Below are 10,130 nucleotides of genomic sequence, written 5' to 3'. Positions count from 1 at the left end.
ACACGCACCCATGCACGTGACTATGACATGGCTCTGTGAGTCTGTGACACGTACACATCAGTTGCCCATGTATATTAGTTACACAACACGATTGCCATTTCGGAATAATACTCTTTTTTCTTTATTAACAAAATAATAAAAAATAAATAATATATGTTAGCGTAGGTGTGTACTGTATAATATAATTTAGATTTCATGGGAATTAATAAAATTTGTGTCAATGGAAAGGAAAAAATTAAAAAAAAAATGAAGCGTGAAATGCAATGTGCGACCATTTCAGAGCGAGTTTCTCGCAAATCAGAACCCAATCTCTAATCTGTAAGATAGACAAGTAGAGAGAGAAAGAGACGACTATGGAGATGATGCTGCTGGAGATCATTGTTGGTGTCCTCGTCCTTATGCTGCTTTTGATTCTCCTCCTCATCTTCCTCGCCTGTAAACCATGGCGCTTCTTCTTCTCCTCCCGTTCTCCCACCCTCAAGGTAAACACCTCTCCCACCACCCCCCCCACCCCAACCCTTCCCTCTTTCGCCTCCTTTCCTTTCTTATTCAATCCAATTATATTTTCTCCTTTTCTTTCTCTTATATGCTTAGGTTTTTGATCCTCTATTTTTCCATTATATCATTGGATATAATGTGATGTCCTGTTTGGTTGGTAAGAAATTCTAGGAATTGAGATATGAGTTTTATAATGGCCGATTTGTTTGCTCTTCAATCGTATATATAGTCATTTGAATTTAATAAAGCTAGCAGGAAGGCAGGACGAGGGTTTTAGTTTTATTTAATCTTTCCGGTGATTGCATCGGAGGCTTGGCATTGATTTCCCGCTAACCTTTTTTTTTTTTTTGTCCTTTTAATTTATTTTTAATCGTCACCGATTGATCTTCATTGTTTGGGTATTTTGAGGTGTCATATAGGTGAGATGTTAATAACTAGGTTTCTTTGATACTGGAACCCGTATAGTCATTAGTTTAAGGAGAATTTGGTTAACTGATGGTGATTTATCCATATCTCCATTCTCCATGGAATTACTTGATCGCATCTCAGGTGCAATGTGGTAAAGAATTTATGCAGCATACAGAAATTGTTCTTGTTGTTGTGGTCGTGGTCCTGGTCGTGGTCCAGTTTTGGGCATCAGGGATTAACATTAAATACTGCTTGAATGAATGGGATTTGGGATCGACATTACTTAATTTATCACAATTCATGAATTAACTACTATTTTGTAACTGACAGCTTGTTTATGTCTGTGGAAGTATTTTTTTTATACAAATTCTAGCAACAGAGGGGTCAATTTTTGAGAAACTTTGCATATGTTTAATCTCTCTTAGACTCGATTAAGTGGATAAAAGGTGAAAGTAAGGAATGGAGTTCAAGAAATTTCAACCCTATGCAGCAAGCGCTTGGCAACTTTTATTTGATATTTATCAAAAATGTTCAAGGCTAGTAACTGCTTCTGGAGTAGTCAAGCAGCCAAATGTATATGGTAAACACATCTGTATTAAGCTCAATATTTCGCAGAAGCTTCCTGGCACTTGTCCAAAGTGATTTAATATTTTTGTTGTATTTTGTGGTACTTTGAAGATGCTTTGACACGTATTCTACATACATAGAATATTTTTGATGTAACTTTATAATGTTAAAAGGCAATATGATTCTGTGTTAAAACTTATTAGATATTTTCCTTGTCCATGGTGTGCTAACTATGGATGTAAGAATTTCGGTATATTCTTTAAATGCAGATATTGATAAAACAAGTAATTTTGCACGTGCTTCTGTGTATTATTCTTCACACCTCCTAACATCTTGCTTTTTAGGTTGGTGACTTAGATAGGCCCCTTGTTTCAGATGATGTGGAAAGCAATGAATTGGCAAGAAATTATGATCTAGAGGGAGCATGTTATCAAAATGAAGGGCCATTGCATTTGTCCCGACCAGTAGGACTTGTTCATAAACAGAGGCTTCCTTCTACATCAGCCCATTTGATACAAGGTACTGTGATTTACATCGTGTATATTCCATTATGTAATTTGCTGTTAATTTGTATTTTACTGGTTTAGAAAGCAATTTTTTTCCTTTTTTTTTTTTTAAAAAATTTATAACAAGAGATAGCGTGGTTTTAGATGTAGTTTCAGAACCTGCAGAGGAAATTTCAGTTGACCAAACCTTTAAGTGTATATTTCCTGCTGAGCACCTAGCTGAAGTGCAGAGACATGTTAGACAGGAAGATCAAAGTCATATATTGGGATTGAGTCAGGAAAATGATCCATTTCAGGAATTTGTGCCCAAGGTTATCATTGATCAAAGTAATTTCTTGTCTTTTCGCTTGTGTGAAAGAGGCTAGTTCTTTAAAGTTATGTTTATTTCTCTAAATATGAAAAACGTGTTATCATATTTTTCTGTTAGAAGTGCAGGAAGCTGCCTCTCTTTGGAGGTCATTTCTGGTCCTTCTAGTGGGGTCCGTTGTTCTGTACAGTCAACAAGTTCTTCACGGCTTCCGCTGACCCTTGGAAGAGTTTCTAGTGACTTGTTGTTAAAGGACTCAGAGGTTTCTGGGAAGCATGCAATGATTAATTGGAATATGGATGTAAGTTCCTGTTAACTACACCAGTTTGATTTGATTTTGTACTCTTATGTATTGAGCAGTGACTATAATGGACATCAATCGTTATTTCAGAAGAAAAAATGGGAGCTGGTAGATATGGGCAGCCTAAATGGAACACTTTTGAATTCACAGCCTGTCAATCATCCAGACTCTGGAAGTAGACACTGGGGTGACCCAGTTGAGTTAACAAATGGAGACATAATAACACTTGGCACAACCTCAAATGTATATGTAAGCTTATCAAGTTATTTCTTGTCATGCATGAATTTGTATTCTGTTGGCTGATTTTCTAGTTAAATTTAGCTGTCCGTAATTAGTTGAATTCTTTTTCTGGGATAATGAATTCTTAAGATACCTCATAACTTGATAAAGCTTTTTCCTATTTGACAAGATTCAAACATATCTGGCTACTGAAATTCAGGGTGCATAGGTTTCTTCTCTCAAAAAGAACTTCTGATAATGTTATCTGTTGTACATACAAGTATGGCTTATCATATTCTGTTTTCTGTTTTTATGCATTTTTTTTTCGTGTTGATAGATAAATATTTTTACCTAAACCTAGCAGAACTATGACAGGACATATCACCTTTTTGTTTTGAAAGCACAGATGGTAACACATTTACTAATTGATGTCTTCATATATATATATATATGATTCTGGCAGGTTCATGTTACATCTAAATCTGAGAACGAGACACCTTTTGGTGTAGGTATGGCATCAGATCCCATGGCTTTACGTCGAGGAGGAAAGAAGCTTGCAATGGAAGATGTGTGCTATTATCAATGGCCCCTTCCTGGCATTGACCAGGTTTTAATTTATTAGTTTTGCATTTTAATGACGATGTGATGTGTTTCTTGAAAAGAACTAAACAACTGAAGTCCCTATTGTGTAGTTTGGAGTGTTTGGTATTTGCGATGGGCATGGCGGAGTAGCAGCTGCCAATTCTGCTAGCAAGTTAGTATTCTAAGCTCAGTTCTATAATTTTGCTTTGCTGCAGATTGAAATCTCACTTCTTTTGCTATCATAGCTTGAACAATGGAAACAAACACTTTGAAGCGTTATTGTTGCTACTTGTCTAAAACGGTCTTTGTAATTTGGTTTTGATTTGTTTAAAGTTGAAGTTCTCAATTAGAATCCCTTGTGCATAATTCCTTGTAATTTTCTCTTTCTGTCAGTTCTCCATTAGTCTGACTCTCTAATGTACTTTCCTATTATTTGCATCAAACTATTAATAATTAGATGTTTTGCATTGGTTGCTTAGGCATGCCTTATTGTCACGACCTAAATTATGGGCCGGATCGACACTAGGACTTAGGTTGGCATAAGGCCCCCAAAGCCTGTAGTAAGTCTAACTATTCCAAGCCCAAACTTAAGGTCCATTACTGTAGTCTAATTTCAAGAAGACAAACGGACAGAGTCCGACCATAAATTGGACTATCCAACGAGCAGTTTTTAGCTCACCCGACCAGTAATTAACAAAATATATCAATTTGGAGAGCTCATCTCATCCTCACAATCATCAATATAGCAATTTAATCAAATGGGAGTTCAGCTCCCTCATCCAAGATAAATACCCATCCCATATATTCACACATACATAAATAATAGGTTTACAATTTCAAAATAAATAAACTATTACAATCCCAAGCCAAATAAACTACTTTTAGCACATGCAGAATTCTAGATTTTGAATTAACACTATGAAATTCTGATATTACTGCTAAGAGACCTGCGAGGAAGGAAACAGACTAATCACAAGAAGGAGATTCTCTTGTAACCTTAAAAAATAAGATGAACAGAAGTGAACGTTCGACTCATAGAGTAAGATATTGATTTTAAATACAATTTCTATAACTATCTAGGGCTAATGCATTTCCAAGGATGAAATGCAATATATACTAACACATCCAAACAAATTCAATCAATATTCACACAAAAAATAATTTGGAGCACTCACACACCCATCTGTCACATCAATATACGTATTTATATAGGAGCTGATCCCCTATACAGCTCATTCAATCCAAAGTCTGTCAGCGAGATCAATTTGAGTCGGACTTTATCTTAATAATCCAAATGCGGGGGGTAAGCGAGATCAACTCAAAGCCATACTCACCCCGACTAATCACAAAAAGGTTCAAGCCCAAGCAAGACTAGCTCCAGGCTATTTGTTCATCCTACCAATATCCAGTACCACACCATACGCATGCCAACACATACACAGAGCTCCAAATTACCCTAAGGCGACAACACATCGATTTCATCAAGTAAGTATGCAACACAAGGCGTGCCTATTAATAGCTATATACATATACTTATAAGTGATGCATGGGCATACCTTAAATACATAATAATATTGAAATCATAAATAAACTCAATATCACTCTCAGATTAACTAGAAGCTACTGTGTTGGCTGAGTGAAGGAGGATGGCCGACTCCAATTACCTAAACAATTATATTATAAATTTATCAGTACTAACTTTAAAACAAGATTTTAAAGAGACAAAAGATGTCTTAATTTATGCTGAAAATTCAGCAAAATTTTTCTTGTACCTAGGATCTACTCAACCTGCAAAGTGATTCAAATCACGCTTCTAAAATCACAAGTCTCAAACCCACATCTCAATAGCATCACATGACCTCTCCCGAGCCCTCCAAACCAGGCAAAACTAACATACTCAGAAAATTCAGTCATAGTCCTTAAAACTGATATTCTGCAAAAATCATTCAAATTAGTTTTAAAAATTCTCAAATTTTGCCTCGAGATCCATAATATTGTTATAAGATTATTGCAAAAGGAATTATAATTTTCTAGTCACCTACGAATATTTTATGGATTTTCATTCTAAACCTGTTACTAGGTAAATAAGAAAATTTAGAGTTCAAATTTACCTACGTCAATTCTAATGCTTCGAATACGTTTGGGGCGTCTGAAAATGGTGGCGAGGGTTGTAATATTGGCCTACTTCCGAGATAATTCCGGTAGCCCTCCTATTTGGTCCGAAACTGCAGATCCGAGCGCCTGTGGAATTTTCGCAAAATGAAAGTACCTACATGAAGTCCACAATATCAGGAGTTAGAATATAATTTTTATTTAATTAAATAAGCTCATTAAAGGCTTGGAAAAATACTGTGAAGTTCATGGGATCCACTGGATTTTCGGTATCGGAAAATTTTGAAATTTATATCACCGTGAAACTCTCGCTGAGTAGAGCATGCTGGTACTCTCGAAATCTCCGTGGGGGTTCCTGGTTCGGGAGAAATTTAATCAAAAAGTCGAAATGAGCTAAAACTTTTCAAGCTCGATTCGGATAAACCGCTCGATGAAAATTCGTATTCTTGGTGTCTTTGGAAAGCTTTCGAAGTGTAGAAGGTGATTAAGACTAGACTCGGTCTAATTGGTGGCCGGATCGATCGAATTTTGACTGGGAACATGAAGCGTCAAGCTGCGCTTGAAGGAAGGTTTGGACGCATTTTTCCGGCAATCCAGACGGTGGGGAGGCTTCAAGGTGAGGTGCCGGCGACTGGGGAAGGGAGGGGAGGTTGTGGCCGGTGGTGGGGAGGGGAGAGTAGAGAGAAAATGAGAGGGAAAGAGGGGTGGCAGAAATGCGTGATGGAGGGGAAGAAAAAAAAGAAGTGGACCGGTCCGATTCGGTCCAGTTTGAATCCGCTGATTTGATTTAGGATACCCAAAATTAAATTTTTACTTTGCTTTGGGACCCAAAACGAGCACCGAAAATTTCAAAAAAATTATTGAAAAACTCATAAAAGTTTGTGAAGTTTAAATATATTTTTAATTTTGCTACGTGATTTTTAAATTAATTTTTTGTCTTAAGAAAATTAAACCCAATTTAAAAATCCAGAAAATTCCAATTCAATTTCCATAATATTTAATAAAATAAAATATTATAATTTACATATAAAATAATTATTTAAAAATTTGGAGTGTTACACTTATCATCTTGCTTTTTATCTAATTTAATATCCATTATCCTTGTCTATTTTCGTTTCTTACTTGTGCTTTGATGGGTATTTTAATAACTAGCAATTGACCATCTTCTTTACTGCAGAATGCTTCCTGAGAAGGTTGCCAATATTTTATCAGATTCACTGACAAGGGAGAGAGTTTTATCACAATGTGATGCTTCAGAAGTTCTCAGAGTTGCATTTTCTCAAACAGAAGCTTCCATGAATAATTATTATGAGGTTTTCCCTTGGTCTTTCCTTGTCTAAGTCTCAGTGGAAAATTTCTTATTAATTCAATAAAAGAGACAGCAGCAACTCAGCCAAGCCACAGATTGCCACTTTGATGAATTCTTTTATATTCATGAAAAAAAATCTTAATAAATTTTGTTACAAAAATTATCCAATATTTGAGGCTACATGTAAATTTATTATGATCTGAGGTTCAACTCTGGTTTTATCAAAGTTGAACTTTAGAGGGCCTTATTGAAAAATAGAGATGGATGGTCATATTTGACAGATAAATAAAGAGTGTACTAAATCGGTTAAGGGCAGCTATGGAAACCTTTATTCGGAGCAGGCTGCTTATTCCCTTCTTTTCTTTTAACTTTGTTATTATTTTCAATTGAAATGCCATAACACCAAGATAATCCTTGTCCTTTTATTCTTTTGTTGCTTTCAATTTTATAGGGTGTATTGTGACACCCCATTACCCCGAACATAGCCTTCTTTCAATATTTTAGATTAAATAACATAAAATAGATAAAAACAATAATAATAATAATGGTGAGAGTCAAAATATAACAAAGCTGCGCCATTGTTGTGCCTTGAAAAAGATGCCTAGGCAATAAATTGTGCAACTCAGTTATTTACCTGGCTGACTGTGGTAAAGGTAGGTCTTGCTCCTTGTTTTTGAGGGTCATCTCAGTTAGGCCACTTGGTGCGCCCTTAACAACCATTACGGATGCCATGAATCGGTTTGATAAAAGCGTGCACAATATTGTTGATTGTTTTGTGGGAATTCTTTCTGGTTGGTGTAACAATTTGAATTCAGAGCACCATGTTGTCTTTGTGGATTTTGCTCCTGGTAGCTGTTAGTTTTATATTGTGTACTAAGTTTTCTTTTTTGGTTAATTTTAATAGGCAATTGGGATATTGTACATTTTTGACAACCAGTACCGTAGAATGTATTATTGTTATTCTGATTCATTTTAATGAACTTTTGTGATATTAAGGTATACAGTTTTAACATTACAACAATCAATTCCCTGCAGGGTTGTACTGCAACGGTGCTTCTGGTTTGGGCTAATGGTGATGAAAATTTCTTTGCTCAGTGTGCCAATCTTGGTGATTCAGCTTGTGTTATGAAGTATGCTTTAGATTCTCATTTTGTATTTCTCTACGTTGTTTGGATGATATATTTAAAGAAAAAAAATGCACTAAAATGGAATCTCAAATAGTCTCTCGTAGACATGATAGCAGAGTGATCATGGGCAGCTAGTTTTTGTTATTATGCTATTAGGTTCATTAGTATATTTTTCTAGGAAAGTATCTTCTATGGAGGCTACTCTTGTGACAGTGACTGTTCCAGGGTTAAAGAAAGAGGATAGACAAAATGAAAGTGCTAAAATCTTGCCAATGTATGTCAGAGAAAAGTGTTCACTGTTAGTGGTGGAAACATAGGCAGCTATAATTATAAGTTACGTGAACTGCAAGTTTAATACAACAGAAGGTCATGGTACATGAAAAACACCACTAGTAGAGAACTACTATTATGTCTATTGCCTATGGCATTTCCATGGCATTGTCCTAGTTGTTATTTGCTAAGTGTTGCCTTTTATTTTTCAACATCATGATTGTTGTGGCCATCTAAATGAAAAATTTTCTATCATAACTGTCTTTAATACCATATTTATAGCCGGATGCATTTTCAGTGTTGATGGGAAGCAGATTAAGATGACGGAAGACCATAGAGTAACTAGTTATTCTGAACGACTTCGAATCAGTGAAATAGGAGAACCATTGAAAGATGGGGAAACACGGCTTTGTGGTAAGGAGGGAGGGAAAAGGAGGGTGGGGGGCACTTCGAAGAACTACTTATTTTGGAACACACAGAATCAATGTCATTAAGTTGATGACTTTCTATTCTCTCCCCTGTTTCAGGCTTAAATCTTGCTCGGATGCTTGGAGACAAATTTCTGAAACAGCAGGATGCCCGATTCAGTTCGGAACCCTATATAAGTGAAGCTGTGCATATAAATCAAGCAAGTGGGGCCTTTGCACTGTTGGCAAGGTGATTTTGTTTCTGATTAATATCCTTGCCTCAGCAATAACTGACATTCTTACAGTAACTATCTATTATTTGGTTTGTGATGTATTGAATCATTCTACTTGGCCTGCTTTGGAGATTTAAGCTGCTAAAAATAGCATATGATAGGACTATCTATTCTCTACTTGGTTATTTATATTGTTGTTGGAAATGCTAATCTGGATTCTGCAAAATTGCAGTGATGGCTTTTGGGATGTCATTAGTGTTAAGAAGGCAGTTCAGCTTGTGCTTCAGGTGAATATTCTTCTGTTAAAACAATTATCATCCATTGTGAATTTCTGTAAAGTTTTCTTTCCATGAAATTCGATAGAATTTGGAACTTTTATCTACACAGACGAGGGAGAGATACTCTACAGATGGAGAGAATCCTGCTGAGAAGATTGCTAATTTTTTGTTGAGTGAAGCTAGAACACTACGGACAAAGGATAACACCTCCATAATTTTCTTGGATTTTGACAGCAAATCTAGATTATCTTCTTGTGAACCTGTATCTTGATATAAGTTATGAGTTTTTGGTGTACAATTATGATTTCTTTTTTTTGGGTTCTCTATTGTCTGCATTAATCTTCTGCTTGGCGGTGCCAGTCAGACGGATGTTTGCATCATCAATATGTGTTTCAGAGTTATTGGTTCTCATTTTGTTGTTGGAAGCCGCCTAAAGACATGATGCACATTGCCTGCGAAAGCTTCAAGTGGATGCATGGTTGAGGGAAATAAAGTCTGGTAAAAAGTATATATAGTATAGGTAGGATTTCAACTAACGGTGCAAATTGTGGGTGTTGATTTTTACACACACAATCAGAGGATGCGATAGAACGTACTTGTGAAAGAATGACTTTGTCAAACAGAATTTGCATAAACCATAAACGGAAATTAGTAATGTCTGACCATCTTTTGAGTTTTCATTGCGAATGAACCACAGTGCAAAGCTATTGAGTACTTGGGAAACTTGGGGCACTGACTATCAAAACAATCAATATTTCTTCAGATAAGCTCTTATTATCGTTGAGGAAATTACATGCTTCAGTCCAATGTTTGTGCAGATTGGCTAGCTGCTGACTGTTGCCGTTAGATAGATTGATTATAGAAAAAAATGTTTGGTTTGTGGTCAAGTTAATCATTTTGACTGTCGTCATGTAACGTATAGATTTTTGTGTTTTAGAGCTGGATCGAAAGTACGTATTCCAAATGCAAATCTCTAACTCTAGCATGGATCTTCCGACGTTGCAAC

General features: G+C 36.0%; 1 protein-coding gene across 4 annotated transcripts; it reads left to right on the top strand.

Annotated features, from left to right (window-relative positions):
- The first annotated feature begins 202 nt into the window (after positions 1–202).
- LOC110650074 (protein phosphatase 2C 70) lies at positions 203–9,422 on the top strand. 4 transcript variants are annotated; one of them, XM_021804877.2, is made up of 14 exons: positions 211–482; positions 1,332–1,486; positions 1,818–1,992; positions 2,124–2,306; positions 2,415–2,587; positions 2,678–2,836; positions 3,270–3,413; positions 3,499–3,560; positions 6,678–6,813; positions 7,845–7,939; positions 8,505–8,620; positions 8,734–8,863; positions 9,079–9,133; positions 9,210–9,422. In XM_021804877.2, the coding sequence occupies exons 2-14, from the start codon at positions 1,478–1,480 to the stop codon at positions 9,393–9,395; spliced, it is 1,623 nt and encodes a 540-aa protein (XP_021660569.1). In that variant the 5' UTR covers positions 211–482; positions 1,332–1,477; the 3' UTR covers positions 9,396–9,422. The 4 variants fall into 4 exon arrangements, with proteins under 4 accessions (XP_021660566.1, XP_021660567.1, XP_021660565.1 ...); XM_021804874.2 differs by lacking the exon at positions 1,332–1,486 and having other exon boundaries at positions 203–482; positions 2,678–2,830; XM_021804875.2 differs by lacking the exon at positions 1,332–1,486 and having other exon boundaries at positions 204–482; positions 9,234–9,422.
- Positions 9,423–10,130: the final 708 nt, after the last annotated feature.

Source organism: Hevea brasiliensis, chromosome 15 (genome assembly GCF_030052815.1).
Source record: "Hevea brasiliensis isolate MT/VB/25A 57/8 chromosome 15, ASM3005281v1, whole genome shotgun sequence".
Lineage (NCBI taxonomy): Eukaryota > Viridiplantae > Streptophyta > Magnoliopsida > Malpighiales > Euphorbiaceae > Hevea > Hevea brasiliensis.
Note: the sequence above shows the minus strand (reverse complement) of the source record. Positions and strands in the feature narration are given on the sequence as shown.

What these genes read in the sequence shown, in the direction of transcription:
- LOC110650074 (XM_021804873.2), top strand. Translation starts at nt 354, where the DNA reads ATGGAGATGATGCTGCTGGAGATCATTGTTGGTGTCCTCGTCCTTATG. An exon ending in GCTGCCAATTCTGCTAGCAA is followed by an intron (nt 3,561 to 6,677) that starts GTTAGTATTCTA and finishes TCTTTACTGCAG; the next exon opens with AATGCTTCCTGAGAAGGTTG. An exon ending in GCCTTTGCACTGTTGGCAAG is followed by an intron (nt 8,864 to 9,078) that starts GTGATTTTGTTT and finishes GCAAAATTGCAG; the next exon opens with TGATGGCTTTTGGGATGTCA.